General features: G+C 52.8%; 1 protein-coding gene across 2 annotated transcripts; it reads left to right on the forward strand.

Moving 5' to 3' along the window:
• Positions 1 to 48: 48 nt before the first annotated feature.
• LOC122425731 (serine/arginine repetitive matrix protein 3-like) lies at positions 49 to 3,582 on the forward strand. Of its 2 annotated transcripts, none has more exons than XM_043444335.1 (3): positions 49 to 711; positions 1,656 to 1,888; positions 2,424 to 3,582. In XM_043444335.1, exons 1-2 carry the CDS (start codon positions 90 to 92, stop codon positions 1,841 to 1,843), a joined length of 810 nt encoding a protein of 269 aa, XP_043300270.1. In that variant the 5' UTR covers positions 49 to 89; the 3' UTR covers positions 1,844 to 1,888; positions 2,424 to 3,582. The 2 variants fall into 2 exon arrangements, with proteins under 2 accessions (XP_043300270.1, XP_043300271.1); XM_043444336.1 differs by having other exon boundaries at positions 1,737 to 1,888.
• Positions 3,583 to 21,121: the final 17,539 nt, after the last annotated feature.

Genomic DNA, 21,121 nt, shown 5'->3' on the forward strand with positions numbered 1-21,121 from the left:
GGGGCTGAGCAATTAGGCTGGTGAATAATGCATGGCCATTAGCAGAGGGCCGCGCCGATTGGCCGGCCTCCAGCGGACTCGGGCGGCCTATGCAAATGAGGCCGCGCTCGCAATTAGCGGCCGCGCGGCGAGGAGGGGCCGTCGCCTGCGGGACCCGGGCGCGCGGCCGGCACCGCCTCACATCGCGGGCTCCGCGGTTTTCGTCGCCCGGTTGCGGCCCGGCGGGCCGGGAGCGGCTCCGGCCGCGGCGGCCTCCCGGCCCCGGGCGCAGGCAGCAAACTTTGGCGGCGTCCGCGCGGCGCCTCTTTGCCGGCGCGCCGGGCTCGCCCCTTTATAGTGTCTGCGCCGCCGCCCGCGCCCCGCGCCGCGCCCCCCCGCCGCCGCCCGGCGCCCCTCCCGGAGCGGGCGGCCGCGGGCAGGGCTCCGGCCGGCGCCTTTGTCTCTCCGGGCCGCTCGGGAGCCGAGCCTCCTGCGCTCCGGCGCGGAGGGCCGGCCGGCCGGCCGGCCGCCTGCCTCCACTGGTCCTCGGCGTTTCTCCGCACGCCGGCCCCGCTCGGGCTCAGGTGGTGTCCCCGTCTCCGGACCTTCTCTCCGGGCTCGTGTCCGCTCTTCGGGCTCCCCCAGCGGCCGGCCCGGCCCGGAGGCTCGCGGCCGGAGCGGAGCGGAGTGCGCACGCCGGGGTGGCGGGACTTCGGCAAGACCAACTTTCCGGTTCGGAAGCGGCGCGGGCCGCGCGGCTCCTCCCCTCCCCTCCAACCCCCTCCCCTCCGCTCCCACCCCCGTCTCCCCGCCCCCCACCCCCCACCCCGGGCCCCTCGACTCCTGAGCGCCCGCCCCGCCCGCCGCCGCCACCCGGGCCGCCCCGGCCCTTCGCCCGCCCGCCGGGCCTCCGCGCCGCCAGCGGCTTCTTAAATCCAGGGACAGGGAGGGGACCGCGGGGCTTCGCGTCCCACCCCCAGTACCCTAGCCTGATGGGTGCAGTGCCGGGCGCCTGTGGCGTGGGCAGGGAGCGCAGGGTGCCCGGAGGCCGCGCGACTGAAAGTTCCAAGTCCACAAAAGTCCCACGCGCGGCCCACCGCGTTCTGGACTTTCGGGGGGTGATGTAGGGGGAGCAGGTGAGGGGTCTCGCACATCCGGACCGGCCCAGCATCACCGGGCGGCGGGCGCCGCGCGCTCCCAGCACACGCACCCACCCTCCGCGGGTTATCAGGCGCGCTCCTTCGCCCCCGCGCGCGCACCCCACCCGCAGCGGCGCACACGCGCCCTTGCCCACTCCCGCACTCTCACTCCCGCGCGTGTCCTCCATCGCGAGCGGCCGCCGGGATGTGCTCCAGGCCCGTCGCTGCCGAGCTCGCGCCTGTGCCCTGCGCCCCAGCATGTCTTCTTTCATTTCCTAAATTTATTATTTTTGTCTTCACAACTGGCCCTGTCTGGTACGAAGCTTTGGCACAGATGGCCTCCCGGCGCTTCCCCCAGGGTCGTGTGCTGGACGGGAACTGCCTGCGAGTAGACAGCCTCGGGCGCCCGCAGGGCTGCGATCTCCCCGCGTGGCTGGGAGCTGGGCTCTGACTAGTGGGGACCCCCTTCCCCGCCCCGGGTGGACCCCGGCCCCTCGCCACTCGCCCGGCTCTCCGCGAGTTGCTTTTCCGTTCTAGAACCTTCCCTCTTCCCAGCCGGTGTTCTCCCGCGCGCCTCTAATTGTGTAAGTTTCACGAAGCAACAGCTTTGGGCTCCAGGTAAAGCGCAGGAAAATCACAACAGACGAAGGAAGCGCACAGGTTGGAATCGTCTCCTAAGAGACTCCGCCACCGCTTTTGCCACCCCCTCCCAACCAGATTCCTGAAGATTGGTTTTGTTTTGCTACTTGGTGGCAGGAGTATTCACTTAGGTAATTTTGTTTTTGAAAATAAAAAAATGGAAAATGAAAGATGTTCGAAATCTAGGGTTATCATCCCCCGCCCCCCCCACGGTAATGCTTTTATAGCTAAGCTGGGAGATGCAGGGAAGGTCTGTTTCGCCAGTGCGCCGTCAACTTTGGCAAATGCTGCTGCATTTTGGGGACACTCTCGCATCCGGCGCAGAGGCGCTCAGCAGTGAAAAGTTTCCAGCCAGGGCTTTGGGGCTAGCTGGCCAGGACCTTTCCTGGGAAAACAGTGGCTAAGAGGAGGGGCGAGGCAGGGCCGTGTCTAGGTGGGGGCGGTCGGTGGTAGCGAGTGGAAGTTTTTTGCAGAATTTACAGGACAGCAGGAGTTTGGGGAAGTTGCAGCGCCGCAGCGGAAAGGTAGACGTCTGCTCCCCAACAGAGAAAGAACCCAAAGCGGCCGTCAGTGGGTCGGAGTCCTGGTTAAAGGTGCACTGCCTGTTGTGACCTGGTTAATTCTTTTTCCCGTCTTTTTACAAAACTCGACACTTTGGGGGAAAAGAAGCAGATGGAAGTTCTCGCGGCGTCCGAACCCTCTCAGAGGAAGCCCGCGCCCGGCTCCCCCGCAGCCTTCGGGCCCCGTGGCAGCGACTCATCCACTTCGGGCCACTTTGCACGCACCGCCCCCCGCCTTTTTGTTCCTAAAGCCATTCGCCCGCCTCCCCCAGCCCCCCACCCCCGTCCCCCACTCTCTCCAACCCACTGGCACGATTTCCTTAGGTCTTTCCCGGACTTCTAAACGCCACTGTCTAATTCCGTCGACTCGTTTTGCATTTTCTACGGTGTGCGGTCGTGGGAAGGATCTTAAGTCCCTCCAGCGAAGGCGAATGTGAGGCCCCGGCCCTTTAGCTGTAAGAAGCGAGCCGTCAGATCGCAGACGTGTCCGCCCGCCGCGAGGCGCTTTGTGAGTGGGGAGACACGGCAGTCTGGGCTCGGCTGCGGCGGATGCCGGGGCTGCCACAGAACGAGCTGCCGCGAAGCCGCACGCCGAGCCGGCGGTCCGACCTGCTGGGGCGCGGGGTGCGGTCCTCGCCCAGGGTGCGCGCGGGGTGGGGCCGGCGGGGCGTAGGTGCTACTCCACCTCGCTCCCCGCTCTCTCTGCGCTCGGATTTCGTTGAGAAGATCGAGCAAAGACTTGGACGGAACCAGGGACGCAGCGGAAGGGGAACCTAGACAAACTCCCCGCCAAGGCTAGGTGGTGTGGATCTGTAAACCTTTTAAAAGCTTGACTGGGGTATTCAAGATCAATAAAAAAAAGAAAAAAAAAAAAAAACAACAAAGTAGAGGCCGAAAACAAAAGGCGAGTTACCTCCTGAGTCTCCTGTTCTCCTTCGCCTCCCTCCACTGAGGTCTGAAACTTTTCTTTAAGTGTTTTTATGTAGTGCAGGAAGTTTTAATGAAAGCATACTTGTCTTAAGTTCGAGTCCCAACATTAGCTACAGTGCGAGTCGACAACGTGTCAAGAAAGGTGTTTTCACAGATGAGGTACCAGAATGTGTCCTCCAGCCTCGCCCAAGCGAAAGGACCCCCGGAGCTGTGCATCAGAGGTGTGGATACCGACTTGTGCAGGCAACACACAGGTCTTTGCCATCACATGACCACTGTCTACTACAGTATTGTAATACCTAAACACTATTGCAAAAACAAAAGTTGCTTTTCTTCCCTATAATTAAATCTAATTTGTTAATTGTCTTTCCTCTTGCAATGTTGTTTTCATCTTTGGAGGCGACAGGTTATTATTTTGTCTGCTTAATAATATTATTTACAAATTAATACTGTATACATTAGTGGAACATATAATTAGGTGTTTGATTAATTTGTATCATTTATTCAGATACTACAGAAAGCGTATCTGTGATACTGACTTGACAAGGGAAGGTGGAAGGCTTGGTTCTATCTTAATGTCCCAGTTTATTGAGTCTACCTGGCTCTTCAAAAACAAAAGACAGTTTTGCATAAGGTGCATTGGGCACTTCATTTACAATGTGCTTATTTTCCCAGCTACTTTGTACAAAAAGAGTATTCAAAGATTAGAGCTTTATTTATTTATTTTTTTTTGTCTCTTTTCCTTCTTTTTTCCCTCCCAAATCAAAGTTCCTTTCTTCTCTCTCCCCTGTCTCTGGTTCCTCCCCCACCCCAACTTTTGTTTTTAGGTCCTTACAGTTAAAACCAGCATGATTTTGTGTCTTTAATGTTGTGACAAGTGACCGCTAATTGGTTCTCACTTGAGCAAAGATATTACCATACTAATATTATTATTGGTAAGAAGAGGTAATTGATAACACCACCTGCCACTCTGGGGCAATCAGGATGATAAATGTTTCCATCAACAGGAAATCTGTGCTGGGTGTACCACAGCCCAATGCAAACAGCATGTCAAGTGCCAATTATAAAGATGTTTCTTTTCTATTACATTTGGGGGGGCGGGTCGTGCTAGAAAACCTGCAGCCAGAAACTATATTTATGGTTTTTTGAAAACGCTTTTTCTGAGCTTCTCGCTTACCCATTTGAAATCACTTTCCCCATAAAAATAAAATGCTCTCCTTAAATAAACCAACATATAGCTAACTGCCCGGCCCACACTGCACACAACTCCTGCTGTCACCCCCTTTGCTTTCATATTGAGATAAATATGTCTAAATATTTTTATAGATGGGAGCCACGTATGTAGTTATAGAAATCCATCTAGGTCTTTGTGCTTTTCAGTCATCCTGTATGTTCATTACAGGTCAGTTTACAGCTTCACATGTAGGCATCACAGGCAAACATTCCATGGCTTTTTATGTCACGAACAAGAAACAACAGCACAGAGTCATTCGTCTTCACACTTAGCTACACAAGCCATGTGAAAGCGCTTCTCTCCTGACCACTGAGCCGCATATCTGGGCTGCCGGTGGACAGGCCGGGGCACTTCAACACATGATTCCATAAACAGTGGCCAGCTAAAACCTCGACTCCCTTGCTTATAGGCTCAAATGATTATTATTAGCTTGCATTTTTAGATGCAGGCCTCAAAAGGCGAAATCAGCTATTGATAATTGCAAGAAGTATACAGCAGCTACTGTATCGATCGGCTTGTCCCTATTCCCCTGGTATGGGAGAGATAAGAAGACTCAGTCTTTAGTGCAATATAATTTCTTTTGACCTATCTGCTTGCTACAGACTTATGATGAATAGCCGGACTGGTTAAAGTCCTTTATCACGAAAGTTACCCCTTGATATAATATTGATTCTTTATAACTAGCTCCAAACACAAAAATCAAACTGTCCACTTGACCATCATCATCATCAATATCATCACAAAGCCTCCGGAATAAAGATCAGCAGCAGCCTGAAAACGCTTCCATAATCTTCCCAGCTAATCTTTATTTGCTGATGATGAAAAGAAGAGGGGGGAGGGGTGGGCCAGAGGGAGAGCGAGCGGAATGTCATTTGGACGAACACTATATTTATATGTGTACATACATGAGGCCGAGCGAGACCCGGCGGCCTCTCCTCCGGAGGGTGCGTGGGCAGCGCGACCGCCCTCCGCAGAGCTCGGCCGCCCGCCCACCCACCCCGGGGCACTCGGGGAGCCGGGAGGCCCAGGGGACTGGGGGTCTAGGGAGAGACAAAAAGGGCTCCACCCGAGCTGCCTGACGGGAGACACAGGGGGAGACCCCGGCCTTCTGCTCCTTCCAGATCGATGTCGCGCGTCCTCGGCGCTCGGGCCGGCTGCACTCCCGGGAGCGCGGGCGGCCCGGGGCGCACGCGGGGTGGGCTCGCCAGCCTGGAGGGGCCGCGCCGCCCCAGGCGCACATCAAAGGCCACGCGGGCAATCCGTGTGCATTTCCCCAATTAATGGCATTTCCTGCCCCCCACCCCCCACCTCGTCCGTCCGCCCCGCCCCCCGCGCCAGCCCGGCTGCCTGGACGCGGGGACGAGCGTGCCCGGCGGAGCGAGTGCGCGCGTGTCCCCCCGCCGGGGTCCCGGGGCCTGGGGGCGCCCCGGCACGCCTGGGCCTCCTCGAGGTCGCGTTTCGGGCGCGTGCTGTGAGGAGAGGGGCTTCGGGTGCGGCGGGGGACACCGGGAGGACGCAGGCGGAACCTCCTGGAACCTTCTCGGCCCCCTTGGCCGCACCTACAGGCACCGAGTCCCCACGGAGGTCTTCCGGGCCTCCGGTGCAGTGGGCGCCAAGGGAGCCCTCCTTTGAGCCGCGCCCCAGTGCCTTCCCACTCGCGTCTCTGCAGCCCTCCGAGGTCGCAGATCCAGTGGGAGCGGGGGTGTGAAAAGCAAGCGAGGCCTCAGCGCGGGACCGCGTCCTCCTCGGCTTCCTAATCCGTTGGGCGGCGGGGTGGGGGCCGGAGGGTCCTCTGTCGTCCAGACGCCACTCAGTTTGGAGAACGCGGCCCGCTGTCCCCTTCTCTCTTTGGGCCCAACCCTTGGGACGTAAGGGGCTCGGTGCAGCTGCCGGGCACCCGGGGGCGGGGTAGGAGGCTGGGGGGCAGGCTCCACCCACCCCGCCCGCACCCGGGGCCCGGGGCACCCTGCGGATCGGAGGGAGGGGAGCGGGCTGGGGAGCACGCTGGCTCTGCACGACGTGTTCGCAGAAGTTGTGGAAAGGCAGGCGCGACTTCTATGGGGCAGACCCGTCGGTCCTGGCTCCTGGTGGTTACAGGCGTCACTTGCTTCAGCTCCAGGCGCTGCAAAGCTCAGAGCTGACACTCTGCCCCGCGGGCCTTGCGGATGGCCCCCGCAGTGCCTCTCCCGCCCGCGGTCCCGGGTGGACGTCTGCACTGTGACCGGATGCACCGGTCCTTGCTCGGAACGGACGCTTTCAAGCTGTCCCGGAAGGTCAGGAATCACGGAGGAGCAACAGAAATCGTACAGATTAGAGTCGGTACATCCTCCTGAAATACCATCAACAACAAAAGAAAACCAACCTGGTAGCAGGACTAACAGCCTCCTACTCAAGCCGTTCAATCAGACTGATGAGCTAAATCAATGAGCAGGTCTGTCCAGACACGCGGGCCCCCCCACGCTAAGGCTGTGCTTGGCCTGCATGGCCGGAGCCAAGAAGCAGGCTGTTGCTCTCTGCCTTTGTGGTCAGCGTTGGGCAAGGACCAAGCCTCTGTTCTTACAGGTGCGGTGGAAGCCAGGACATCTCTGCTTCTCCTTTCTGAATCACTGGCCACTGCTGAGAAGTTTCACTTAATAACGTATTCTGCATTTTGAGCCTTGTATGTCTGATTCATCTGGACTTTTCTGTTTGAAATCAGACGTGAGGGAGTGATGCAGAGGCATTTCCTGCCCTTCTATGGGGAAGACTCTGGACCCCAAAGACACTGCTTTTCTTGAAATCAGAAAGTTGAGAAAAGAATCCTTTATAAAAATTTTAATCAGTGAGTGGACAGTGGATTTCCCTGAAGTCTGCAGATGTTTGCATGCTGTGTGTGTGCTCTGCTTTACGGAGACCTGGTGAATCAGAATTCATAAAATAGGAAGTTGAAGGGACCATGACTCGGTCTGCAAAGGATTCTTCCTTTTCCTGGGAGTGTAACTGCAGGTGTCTCTGAAGTGGCCAGCGCTGCCATTCAGGGTAGCGCAGTCGGCTCTCACAGCCATGCCCCAGGGTCTCAGGACCAGGCTCAGCCACACACCTGCTGGAGACCAAGCAGGTCTTCCGGAGCGTGGATGCTCTCCCTGGAGCCGTCCAGGGAGGTCTGCAGCCTGCAGCCCGCGCACCACGGCCATTCCACCAGGCCCGCCCCTGACTGGGCAGGAGGCGGGCTGTCTCAGACAGATGGCCTTGAGTCTCCTCAGAGGGGCTGAGGTGCAGGTGTCACCAGAGGCTGGAGGAGGAGGTCCAGGCTCGTGAGGAAAGCCAACAGCTGTGAAGACGTTGGTGGCAGTTATGCCAAAGGGGACGTTTGCTTACATGAGGGAGCCACTGCCCCCAGAAGAGGAGAGGGAGAGGAGCCCCCGAGACTGAGGCCCCGCCAGAGGAAGGGGGGATGTGAGGGAGGCCCGAGACCAGCGCAGGCGAGGAGGAGGAGTGGAGGAGGCCAGGTGGGACCACCGGAAGCCAAGGCCTTGCCCCTGTCAGCGGCCTGTGCCCAGGGCATGATGGCGGCATGCACGTTTCTTGCAGAGTACACACTCTGCTAGTTCACTTGTTGGTTGGTTTCTTTATTTTGAACTTTTGAAAGGCAAGAGATTGGTCCTTCACACAAGGTAAGATTCTGGACAAGGCAGATAAATGAACTGTTAATTGATTTATACCCCAGCACACCTCAATCCCAGCCCTTCCTTCTGAAAGTAACACTCTTTCAAGAAATCAGACCATGGCCTTGTGTGTAACATTCAAGTTGAAACACAAGACAACTGTGTTTATGATTGAGGCACACATCCCATGCTCACTTGAAAGTAAAAAAGCAAAATTTATCTATAAAGTGCATTTTCCACTTTAATGACTTAATTTTTCTTTCATTTTGCTTATGCCGACTCCTTTTTGCTTCTCTTGTTTTTAATCAATCAAATTTTGGCCAAAAACGAATGTCAGCATTGAATGTATGAAATACATTTAATGTAAATCACATTATAGATAAACATGTTTGAATGCTTTTTGCCTTTTTTGTGTTTAAGAACTGAGCTGACAGAAAAAAAGTGGCTTATTGGATAATTGCTCTAAAAATAATTAGAACATGTACTGCTTGCATTTTTTTTTTTTTTTGATGCTGAAGCTGAAGCCCCAATACTTTGGCCACCTGATGAGAAGAGTCAACTTTGGAAAAGCTGGGAAAGATTGAAGGCAGGAGGAGAAGGGGACGACAGAGGATGAGATGGTTGGATGGTATCACCGACTCAATGGACATGAGTTTGAGCAAGCTCTGGGAGATGGTGAAGGACAGGGAAGGCTGGCGTGCTGCAGCCCATGGGGTCACAAAGTGTGGGACACAACTGAGCAACTGAACAACAACAACAACTGCTTGCTAGGGCAGATCTCACTCTACGTTGTTACCCCGTTCGTTGTGTGGGCTGTTTGTGTGTGAGATAGTCCAGTGGCATAAAGGCATGTTTGAAACTTGTTTCTTACTGAAAACAGTTATTATAATCCATATGGGGATTGGTTGGATTGTTTTCCCTGTAGTCACGTGGTCCTTGAATTTTACAATGACTTTATAAACACAGACATTAACTACTCATATTCCATGTTAAATATACATTTTAGTCATATCAATTCAGAGAGAGAATTTAGCTGCTACTATTTTGTCACAAGCTTTTGAACTATGGTGTTGGAGAAGACTCTTGAGAGTCCCTTGGACTGCAAGGAGATCCAACCAGTCCATCCTGAAGGAGATAAGTCCTGGGTGTTCATTGGAAGGACTGATGCTGAAGCTGAGACTCCAATACTTTGGCCACCTCATGCGAAGAGTTGACTCATTGGAAAAGACCCTGATGCTGGGAGTGATTGGGGGCAGGAGGAGAAGGGAACGACAGAGGATGAGATGGCTGGATGGCATTACCGACTCGATCGGCATGAGTTTGAGTAAACTCCGGGAGTTTGTAATGGATAGGGAGGCCTGGCGTGCTGTGATTCATGGGGTCGCAAAGAGTCGGACACGACTGAGTGACTGAACTGAACTGGACTGATTTTGTCACAATGTACTGATTTCGAAGAGAATAATATCGTATTGTGATTTCTGAAAAATTCTGCCAGACCTTACATGTGTTTGTGCAGAGAATCGGCCAATGCATTTTTGAAATCTCTGCCATTGCTTTTGCCCTCGGGCCACTGACAGCCTTTCTCGACTTTTTCCTCTCATCTCGTCGCCACACGTTACTTTCAGGAGGTTGGTGTTCATCAGCTGTCTTCGTGTGTAATTTCAATACGAGCGATGGATGGTCTTCAAGATGCCCGGTTGGACGGCCTCTGGTGGAGCCGGGCTGCGGGTGAGATGAGATCCTGAGGATTCTTCTCATTGAACGGCCTGGGACACGGTCCAGGTGGTGGCCTCTGTGTCTCTTCTGTCTGTGAGCGGCAGAGCTAGGGCCTGGCTGGGAAGCGTGTGTGGTGCGTCTCACACCATGGACCCCGTCCGCAGCCTCAGGAGCTCAGGCTGGACTTCTTCCTCTGCCTACTAGCTGACTTTCTCTGGAGGAGAAGCATTCACAAAACCCCTGAAGAGTGGTGCTGTGTGTGTGTGGAGGACTTTGCTTTATGTTGGGTACATGCTGAGAAGTTTGGCTGCCCTGAGTAATGTTGAAACACAATGAGGTGTTTCAGGGGATGCCACAGGGCACCATTCTTTCACCTTAGAAGTGGCCGTGGTCTCCCGTTCCCCCTGGGGCAGGAGCACAGACTCCCTGCCTCTGGGGAGACACTGGATGAAGGAACAGAAGGTCCCCCATGCGTGAAAAATGGCAGCTACATGGTTTCGACCACAAATTATTGCTTGATATGTGGATAGCTGGACAAAACTGTTTTATGCCATGCCTTTCTTTAGAGAACAAAAAGCACATTTGTTCTTGGATGTTGTGAGGTATTGGAAGAGTAAATGTGTTACTTTCCATATTATCCGAACAGGATTAACAGATACGTGGGCATTTGACACAAGATGTTACTAGATGAGAAGAATTGTGGTCAACCTTTAAACGGGTTTCCTGGCCCCAGATTTGCTGAGTGAACACTGGACACTTGAGAAGTGGCTGCAGGCCGTGTGGGGCTCTTTCTAACCGGGATGTACATGGGCTCTCTGGCTCCGGCTGCCTGCATCCTGGCTGGAGACCCCGTTGGGGGCCACTGGCCTCCTGGGTTTCACACCCTCCCTGGAGTTACTGAACGCTACACCTTCCTCTGTGGGCCTCCGCCATCTGCTCTCGGGTGGAAGGAAGGGGCCTTGTCCTCGTGACTGTGGCTTCTGAAGGCTGGACTGCCCTCCTCCATGCCGCGGATGCCCCCGGGCCTCGCTGACGCAGGGCTCACCACACACCCGCATTTATCCCTGCCACTTGGTGGTGTAGACTCCAGGTGAGAGCTGGGGCATCTCCCAAAACACAGGCGGCTGCAGGGGTCAGATGTCTGATGTCACTGTCTCTGCAGTGAGGATGAAACTCAGCCACAGAAGTGTGTGGTCCTGCGGCTGCCGCCTGCGCCCACAGGGGCCGGGCCTCTCCCGTTTCACGTTGACTGTCTGAGCGGCTGGCCCTTCATGCTCTTGGGCAGAATGAGCGGCCTCTGGCCTGCGGTGCCAGGCCAGGACTCGGGTGTGCAGGGAGGGGTCTAAACGAGATGACTGAGTTGCAGCCCAAGATGTGGGCTGCATCTCATGTGCCCACTGTGCTTGGCCACGGCTGGCTTGTGGCCACTCCCCGTCGGCGAGGTGTCCTCACTGTCCAGAGAGCCGGCGCGGGGTTCTTCTTTTGTCATTCTATGACGGGTGAAATAATTACAGGATGCAATCAGAGTGTGTTGTATGATGATCAACAGTCAGATCAATCAGCATGAGGACGATCTCAGGTCATCGCAGAGTCAGCCCGCTGAACATACCAGAAACGTCTGCTTGGCTTTTAACTAAACACCTCTCCCACAAGGTCTGTAGTCACTGGCTCGGGCAGGTGGGCAGTGCTGGGACTGGCAGGGCCGGGGGTTCCTGAGCACTGCACCTCCCTGTGGCTCGAAGCGAGGCTCACAGCACCTCCACCACGTGCAAGAGACACGTCCTGGTTCTGCCTGTAATTACAGTGACGGATGACGTCATAATGCTGGTGCAAACAGCACCTCTTCTATAATGAAGTTTCCTTTATGCTTCAAGAAGAGTCTCCGTCCTTTGTACAGTCTGACCCTGGAGAATCTATGTAGACAAACAGCTAGCTGTCTACTGTCTGCACAGTTGGTACTCATTTTAGGAGGAAATCCCCCCAAAACATATCTTCATTTCAAACTTTTCCTTTTCTCTGTAACCTTAAAAAGACTGTGTATAAAAAAAAAAAAAAAAAAGACTGTGTATGTCCTGTTATCTCCCTGGGAACACTTTTGGGCTGCAAAGACAGTGACTGGTTATGACTGTTAATTGGTTCTACAGTTTGGACATCATGTTTTTCATCCTATCTTACCTTAGAATGGTATTTTAAAGTAGAAAACCCGCAACGTGCATGCTAGCAATTACTACCTGGTTACAACCACTTGGATGTGCCTTCCTCAGTAGCCGAGTTGCTCTGTGTTTTGAGTCCAGGATTCCATGGCCGTGTGTCATGCCATCTGGGACAAGGTGAGGAAGTGTGGCAAGTTCTGTGGTGGAAGTTAGGGGTAACGAACTTACAACAGGGGTCCAGCCCCAGCAGGGTGTCTGGTGATGACTTAGATCGGTGGGGAAGCCCGGCACGGCTCCCCTCTGCTGCACTCCTCTGCTGTGAGCCCCATCCTGAGCGTGTGACGGTTTACTGGAAGCCACAGTGTAATACAGAGAGAAAGAGCGTCTGGCAGGACTCCGATGGCCAGGCAGGAAGACGCAGGAAAAGGCAGAGAGATGAGCAAGCTGCACAGTGAGAGCGCCAAGACTGCCCCCGCCACCCCGTCCTCGCCGCAGGAGCCTGTTTGCGGTTTATGGGGCGGCGTGCCTCGTGTTAGCAGTTTTTAAACATTTCTGTGTTGGTCACTGTGTTCGTTAGTCCCAAGGAAGCCCTCTTCTTCCAGGAGAAAGTGCTCTTGGTGGCCAGGCCCCCGCTGACTGCCTTCATTCCCCGGGTGGTTTCTCTCTACAGGCACGAGTCCCCCCGGGGGCACCAGAGCTGGGAGCTGATGCCAGCAGTGCCCTGGCGGCTCACTTCTGCCCACTGGTCTGTTGGTGCCATCTCCCACATCCACTCACGAGGGGCCCTGGGTGGGGTGCCAGGAAGGGGCTGAGGCTGGCAGGCGGAGGTTTGTGTGGGCTCCCATCGGGCAGCATCACAGCCGTCTCACCAGAGCAGAGCTTCCTTCTTTCGGATCTAGACTCGCTGGCCCTTTGGCGGGAGCAGCTGCAGCATCAGGTTCTGAGGAAGGTCAAGGGGCATCTCCGTGACTTCTGACTGTTAGTGATCCAGAGAACACTGCGTTCGGAGACATGGACCTAGGCAGTGACAGTCTGCAGGGGCAGGGCCTGCTCTGTTAGGGGTCCTCCCATATGTATGCACAGAAGCAGGTGCCACGGAGCCTGGGAGCATGTCCTCTACCAGACACATATCACAAACACGGAGATGGTGCAACGACCCAGCTGGAAGGCGCTGAGTCAGGGCTGTCAAACATGCCTACCCATAGCAGCTCTATGGTGTTGTATGGAGGACGTTTACCTTTAGTTGTCACATCTATGGGACATATGGGTGTCACGTGACTCAGAGAGAATGGAAAATCCACGTGCTCACTTGCTCAGTCCTGTCCGACTCTTTGCAACCCCATGGACTGTAGCCTACCGAACTCCTCTGTCCATGGAATTTTCCAGACAAGGATATTGGAGTGGGTAGTGTTTCCTTCTCCAGGGGATCTTCCTGACCCCAGGATTGAACCCATGTCTTCTGCATCTTTTGCATTGCAGTTGGGATCTTTACTACTAGTGCCACACAACAAAGATAGGATGGAAAATCCATAACCATCTAAAAAATGTATGATCTTTATTTTTATTTCAGCTGATACTTGAATTCTTCATTTTTTCTGAACATAATTAACAGGAGAGCTAGGGAGAATTCTTAGGACAAAGGCTTGGTGGTGTGGGCTTTGTAGCCCGGTATGCTGTGGTGTAGAGTGATGTGCTATAGATATTGACATAAATGGAGGGGACTGGCCAGATCAGTCAACTGCTCCACCTCAGAGAAGCCCAGGGAAGGGGTGAACACCACATGATTGGAATGTTCTTGTTATAATTCCATGTCCCACTGACCTTGGGCGCCCCTGAAGCCAGGAAAGCCGTGCCTTGGAACTGGGGACGTGGGCATAACTTGGTGAGGGGCAAGAAAGAAATGCTGAGACACGAGATGCTGTCTGCACTCCAGGATCTTTGTGTCTGAGTTAGAAACGTGCCTAGTTTCTGCAGAAAGAGTAGTTGTGAAGTTTTGCCTTATTCGGCAGCTTATCTGAAATAATGCACACTTGGGAAACTTGGCAGAGTGTGACACTAATCTACGTGAGATCCTCATCACTGGTTCTGTTGCAGCCAGGACACCGTAGAAGGGGGCCTTGTCTCCTAGGCACGGCGGGAAGGCAGCTTTCTCCCATGAGGCTCTTCCACCTGGACCAGTGTTTGGCTTCTACTCCACCAGCATTTCACTAGGTTCTGACTCACTTCATTTGGACTCTCAAACCAAATTCAGAACTGACCATTTATGGAGCAGCTTTTAAGGTCCACTGATAACGAAGACCATCCCGTTGTTGTTCATTTATTAAGTCATGTCTGATTCTCTCTGACCGCATGGACTACAGCACACCAGGATCCTTTGTCCTCCACTGTCTCCCAGAATTTGCTCAAACTCACGTCCATTGAGTTGGTGACGCCATCCAACCATCCTCTGTCACCCCTTTCTCCTCCTGCCCTCAATCTTTCCCATTATCAGGGTCTTTTTCAATGAGTTGGCTCTTCGCATTATGTGGCCAAAGTATTGGAGCTTCAGCTTCAGCATTAGTGCTTCCAATGAATATTCAGGGTTGACTGAATGACTTTAGGACTGACTGGTTTGATCTCCTTGCTATCCAAGGGACTCTCAAGAGTCTTCTCCAGCACCAAAGTTTGAAAGTATCAATTCTTTTGTGCTCAATCTTTATGGTCCAACTCTCACATCTGTACACAACTATTGGAAAAACCACAGCTTTGACTAGATAGATCTTTGTTGGCAAAGTTATGTCTTTGCTTTTTAATAGACTGTCTGGGTCTGTCATAGCTTTTCTTCCAAGAAGCAAATATCTTTTTAATTTTGTGGCTGCAGTCATGGTCAGCATTGATTTTGGAGCCCAAGAAAATAAGAATCCCATGAACAGTATGAAAAGACCATCCTGGAGACCATATATATATATATATGGCTTCATATAATGAAGTCTTCTTATGTTGTAGATAGATGAGGATGGCCCTTTGGAGAGATTAAGTAGCCGAGGCACACGTAGTCACTGATGTTCTGGCTTAGATGATGATGACTGTGGTGGGGGTGATGGTGATGGGGTTCTGAGGTTGATGATGATGGGGAAGATGATGATGACTGTGGTGGTGGTGAAGAAGATGGTGATGGGGGTGATGGGAGTAGTCCTTGAAAATCTCTGCTGTGCAGCCCCCTCTTCAGCAGTGGGTGATGGTCCTTGTGGGAATGAAGAAGGCCTCTTTCTGGGAGTGTGAGTGCTTCACCAGCCTCAGATGTAAGTCTCGCCCAGATCAGCTTCTGCAGCTGCCACAGCATCCACACACCCGGTGGCTTCACAGAAGTCCACTTGCTCATGGTCTGGAGGCCAGAAGCTCACCGTCCAGGTGTCAGCAGGGCCAGGCTCTGCTGAAGGTTCTTAGGGCACCTGTTTCAGGCCCCTTCCTGCCTCTGTGGGGCCGACAGTCCTGGCTATGCACACATAGCTCCAGTGCTCATCTCTGTCTTCATGAGGCCTTTTCCTCTTCTTGTGAGGGACCCAGAGTGGGTTAGGGGCCCACTCTCATGACCTTGTCTATTCGATGTACAGGAGCCAGATGTGATGGGTGGAGCTGGGCTGCTGTTTAGAAGCTCAGTTCTCACGAGGCGAGAGTAGGAGCCAGGGACTAAAGAAAGTCGTCAACACAGGCGGCTGAGTGTGATCAGGTCCCCTGAGGTCACCGGTGTGTCTCTGGCGTTTATCACAAGAGGGACTCCTGCCAGGCGGGGGTCACCTCCACGTTCCAAGCGCCGTGCTTTCTGCGGGACCACCTTTGGCTGCCGTGAACTCTGGGGGTAGTGCAGTGGGGAACAGGGCAGAGCCTGTGCCCAGGACCCTCAGCAGCCCTCCTCCCAGACCAGGTGGGAAATCAAGGGCCAAACCAGGGTGGATTTTTCCAATGCATGGCTTCAGGGACTTTGATAATGGGCTTCTCCCAAATATGAGGACCAAGGTAAACATACTGTGTTCTCCCTGTGAGGATGGGCTAATGTGTTTCTCTGGGAAGATGCTGTGCTTGGCCGGGGCCCCATGAGGATCAGAGGCTGCTTGGGTTGTTGTTCAGCAAACGCAAAACCCAGTTAAGAGAAGCGGGAAGGTCCCCTCCTCACGCCTTCCACGCTGTGCACCTCTCTCACCATCCAGTGTGCAAGCATCTTGCAAGAATGATGGGGGAAGTATTTATTATTATTTTCTGTTTCATAACTCAATCTCAGGCACCAAGGTTTAGAAATAGGGTCTTTATAGGTAGGACTGAGTTTAGTGTTTTTCCTATAAAATAATTTCCACAAATTTAGCTCCAGGCTCTTTACCCTGCCTGATATAGGAGACTGGATTCAGAGTTCATTTTTTTTGAAAGTTCATAAAACGCACACACCTCGCGACCAGCGGGAGCTCCCGGCTGCGAGGCCCTAGCTCTGTGTCCGGGTCTCCGTGCCTCCTGGCCCTCCGCTGGCCTGGCCGCCCTTGCCCCTGCCCTCCCCGCTGTGGTTCAGACGCCCCTTCCTGACGGACATGCCAGCTGCATGGCCATGAGGGGCCACATGTGCGCGTCCCACGGCAGCTGTGTGCTCCTCGGGCTACCTCAGGGTGGCCCACGCTCGACTGTGGGGCTGCAGAGCGGTCCCATGACCTGGCCTTGCTGAACGAGTCCTGAGCACACTCATGTCCCCCAAATAAGCCTTATTGTGAGCAAGGCTCCCCCATCTCCTCCCTCCTCAGGAAACCCCTCTGAGAATAGACCGTTAACAAGAGAAAGACACAAACTGTGTTCACCATGTTAGTGCATTTATGTTTCTCCCCAGCGTGGTCTTTTCCCTATGTTGCCTTTGAGTCTATGTTTTAAATTTTTGTGAAATTAGGGGAAAAGGCCTCATATTTAAAAGTGATTTCAATTTAATGATGATGAGATGGTCTGATTTCTTTTCCTTAGAAACTATTTCTTTTTTCTTCCTAAATCTCCCTATGGCTCTTCACCCACCCTCTGTCTGTTGTTACGATCCCTTTGCGAACCGCGGGGAAGCCCGATGTTTGGATCTGAGGGACTGGGGGCACACGTGCAGGAGGTGCTGATTTTCCTGTAAAAGCAGCGCTGGTGGTGAGGGACAGGTGGGTCTGTTATAAACGCTGGTTCCCTAAGAGCCAAGGCACGGGAGAGGTAGCAAGTTAGGTGCTCAGCTGAGAGTCAAGGGAGGTTTTGTGGCTGAAATTCTATGTAATTTAAGGATCTTTGACTGTAAGAGGAAAACCACAAATATGAAGTTAGAGTTAATACATTTATTTTCTTCTGTTTTTATTCTGGGGTCAGAAAGAAGTGATAAGTGGGAAGAACAATGAGTGACTTTGGTTCATTGACTCAATGAATGATTCAGTGAATACTGAGGAAGTTTAGTCTGTCTAGATGAACACACAAAATAAAAGAGAAGAAAATAAAATGCAAGGAATATTTCAATGCAGTAATTCAAATGAAAGTGATTATGTTTCTGTGAGAGTTTGATCTGGAATCTGATGTGCAGAAATTTCCACGTGACTGAGTCTGTCTCCCCCACCTTTGTGTTTGGGGAACGGTGTAAACAACTGGAATCTTAGCCCTTGTTGTTCTCATATAAATTGCGTTTACAGAGGCAGGCCCAGCCCCACGTTACGCTACTTCGTGTAGCCGTGCGTTTCTGTTCCTCCTCATGGCTGCATTCTGCTGCAGCAGCCGTAGCTTCTGCACTAAGAGAAAAGATTAATTGGCTCATGGCGACACATCGGGCCGGCCTGAACATTGTTCTGGGGCTTTGCTTTAATTCTAGCTGTTAAAGGAAAAAAAAAAAAATCCTCTGCGACAGTGTTATTAATGTGATAAAAAGGAATACTTGTTAATAACTAGATAATTTTGAGAACGTGGGTTCATCCATCTGTTAATCTTTGTTGTGATTAAGGAGGAAATCCTATTACCCATTATTCCTAATGACAAGACCAAGGAGGCTTAAAGCCCCGGCCGGTGCAGCCCTGGAGAAGAGCCATGAAGGGTATCGGCGATCTTGGTGGCAATTGAGGAATTGGCCTGACCTCCACACAACAAAAGTGATACAAAAGAATTACACCCTCACTAAAGTCTATTTCCTCGTATAATCACACAAAATGATTTTTCTTAAATATGATAATAAATCACAGCAAAAAATCAATGTGGCAGAGCCCAACTGCTATGGCCTGATAACACATCAATCAATATTTAGTATTTAGATTTTAATTAATACATAGCCGTGCAGAGACTTTTTAAGGGAGAAATATTATCTCAGATAAAAAATCCAGCACCGTTAGCATGCAAAAGTTGTTGCTCATATCTGTCATTGATCAATCTGCTGGGGTTGTGATTAAAAACCCTTGGAAATATCAGACAAGAGGGCAAAACAGATTGAACCAGAGAGAATGTTGTCAGCATCTCTGTTGGGAGACGCAGCTCAGGAGGCCATGGAGCCGGGGCAGAGCCGCCCGAACGGCAGGCTTGGGGAGATGGAATCCAGGGTCTTGGGAACCTACAGACCAGAGTCCCAAAAGTCCCAGGTTAACCTGCAGGGCTCCTGCCAGTGCTCCCCCTGAACTTACGAACTTTAGTTTGGGGTGAAAATTTTCTCTTGTTGATCAAGTGTTTTCAGAATAATTTTGATGTTTATCGAACTTTTCTCATCAACTGCAGTCACACTTTTTAAATTTCTCCTTTTCTCGTGGGGTGTGAATGACAGGGGCTGCTAAACCTCAGAGTCCTTGCAGGGGAGCGGGTGGGAGGCGTGGGCTACTAGACGAGACTGGTAGACTCTAGACTCTGTTTACAAAGCGCCTCCTGGGTCCCGACCCCACCACCTCTGCGGGCACCTGACTTCCTGAACCACACCCTGGAGCAGATGACCTTCTCCTGTCGCCGTGGTCAGTAGCCCAGAGGCCGTGCATGTTGCATTCTTGAGACTAGAAGCTGGCCGGATCCTGGGTGGGTGGGGGGTCTCCGGGGAACTGAGGCCTCAGGGAAGTAGTGACTTTGTCCTGCTCCTTCCGTGTGGAATCTGTCTGCTGGGAGGGTGGGGAGGGTAATGGGCGGGGGCAGAGGGTCCCTGAGGAAGCAGCTGGGCAGGTCAGGCTTTGCACTCACAGGAAAACGCTGGGTCATTGAGGAATTAGGCAACTGACTGATTTTCATTTATCAGAACCATAATGGTATCAAAGGCATTCCTGCATTTTGACAGCATAGTTCCACCTCCAGGACTTTATCCTAAAAAGTATTCAGATAAGCCTAGATGTTTACGTATCAGGGTCTTCCTGCAGCGAAGCAGCAACAGACCCCCCATCCCCACCCTGGGCAACAACTAACAGACACTTAGAGGCAGGAAGGAGCTTGCAAGTTGGTGTGTGAAAGGCGTCCCGGAGGCGATGTGTTTAGGGGAATAGTTGGTGACATTGTGAAAGGCGGTCCCAGTTCACCCAAACGCTTTTTGGTGGATGCGCCCTGACATCTGGTGGGAGACAGAAGGGGAGTGCTGTCTGCTGTCTCTGAGCCCACCCCCCTTTCACAGGAAGCCCCCACATGAGCTCTCTCGCTCATGTCGAGTGGTCCCCATCCGATGCCCCCCCCACAATGTTCAGGCTCTGCTCTCCTTCAGTCCTGCATACCAGCAGACAGCTTTTGTTAAGTCCTGTCCTCACACATGTTGCATGAACCGAGTGGCGTCGACAGGTCCGAATTGGATGCTAAATTTAAGAAGAATGTCCTGTGCCCCGTCTTTATGTGGTTACAGATTCAGTGTCCTCACACCAGAGCGGCTGGTCCTTGCCTCCAGGTGCCCCGGACGTTGCTAAACCAGGGAGTGGTTGGAAGTAAAGGCCGTTAGATACCAGAATGTCATGTACGGGATGGAAGGAGCTTTTATTTGCATTAGAAGTGACCTCTTGTTTTCCTGCAATGATCAGATTAAAGCAATACTCAATTCTTAAAATGTACATTGATACAGGGGAAAGATATTATTTAGATAAACAGCAATTCCATCTATAAGATTTATAAAGACAGTCATCTGAGCTCAAGGTTCCCAATGTCTGTGTCTTGAGGGGTTTATGAAGTCAGTGTCAGGTTAACTAGTTAATGCTGGTGGAGGCCCATTAGTACCACCCCAGACCTGGGCTCCAGCTTTGCCGAGGGAGCAGAGGGGAGGCAGACAGCCTCCATCCAGAAGACCTTCCTTTCCTGGGAGAGAAGAATCATCCTAAAGGGTGCCCTGGAATCATGGGATCTTAGGTCCAGGACCTGATTGTTGACACTCAGTCTTGGGTCTCCATTACCTGCACTGAATGAAATATGTGATGAACTGAACTATTTAAATTCCGGTCCCTCTCTGTGGCTAAGCTCCCGCCTAAAGTCGCCGTGGGAGGGAAGGTCTCTGACCACCATGTGAGCAGGTGATTTCTGTTCCCTTTAACCTTGCGGGCCGGGTGGTGCATGTGGCACCTGCCCCAAGCTGGCGGTCTGGGGCTCGGGTGGCCCAGCCCCTGCTAGGCATGTGAAGCTGAGTCCTCCCCACCCCCCACCCTGGCTGTGTCCCTCGGGGAGAGGACTAGTAGTCCTGTTAGAGAGTCTGGGGGAAAACTGAGGGTGCTCCGTGTGGATGTGGGAAAGTGTGATTTTTCACATTCCTAGTAGATCAGGACACGATCAGAACCTTCACGCCAGCAGATGCAGTGCCTTCCCACATTTTCTTCTTTTCCTCTCCTCCTTCCAAGCAGACGCCATGGGATGCAGTCCTGGAGGTCTGCTCGGCAGAGGAGCCTTAGTAGGTGTCATGACACAGCTGGACCCACTAACATCACGGTGATGTCGGCATGCTCATCTCTGCTCCAGGCAGGCGCACTTTATTATTATTATTATTTAGGCGCACTTTGTATCCTTGTGAAAGTATGAAAGTCTCCCCGAAATTAGATGTTAGACATAAAGGTTAGCGCTGTCACAGGTGCTATTGATCAAGTTTGATAATTGGCTGTAAGAAACCTCCTGAGGAAAGCCTTGGATCTGGTTCCAAAGCTGGGGAGGCCGTGAGCAGAGGGGCTGTGGCCGTGTG

This window comes from Cervus canadensis, chromosome 23 (assembly GCF_019320065.1).
Source record: "Cervus canadensis isolate Bull #8, Minnesota chromosome 23, ASM1932006v1, whole genome shotgun sequence".
Classification (NCBI taxonomy): Eukaryota; Metazoa; Chordata; class Mammalia; order Artiodactyla; family Cervidae; genus Cervus; species Cervus canadensis.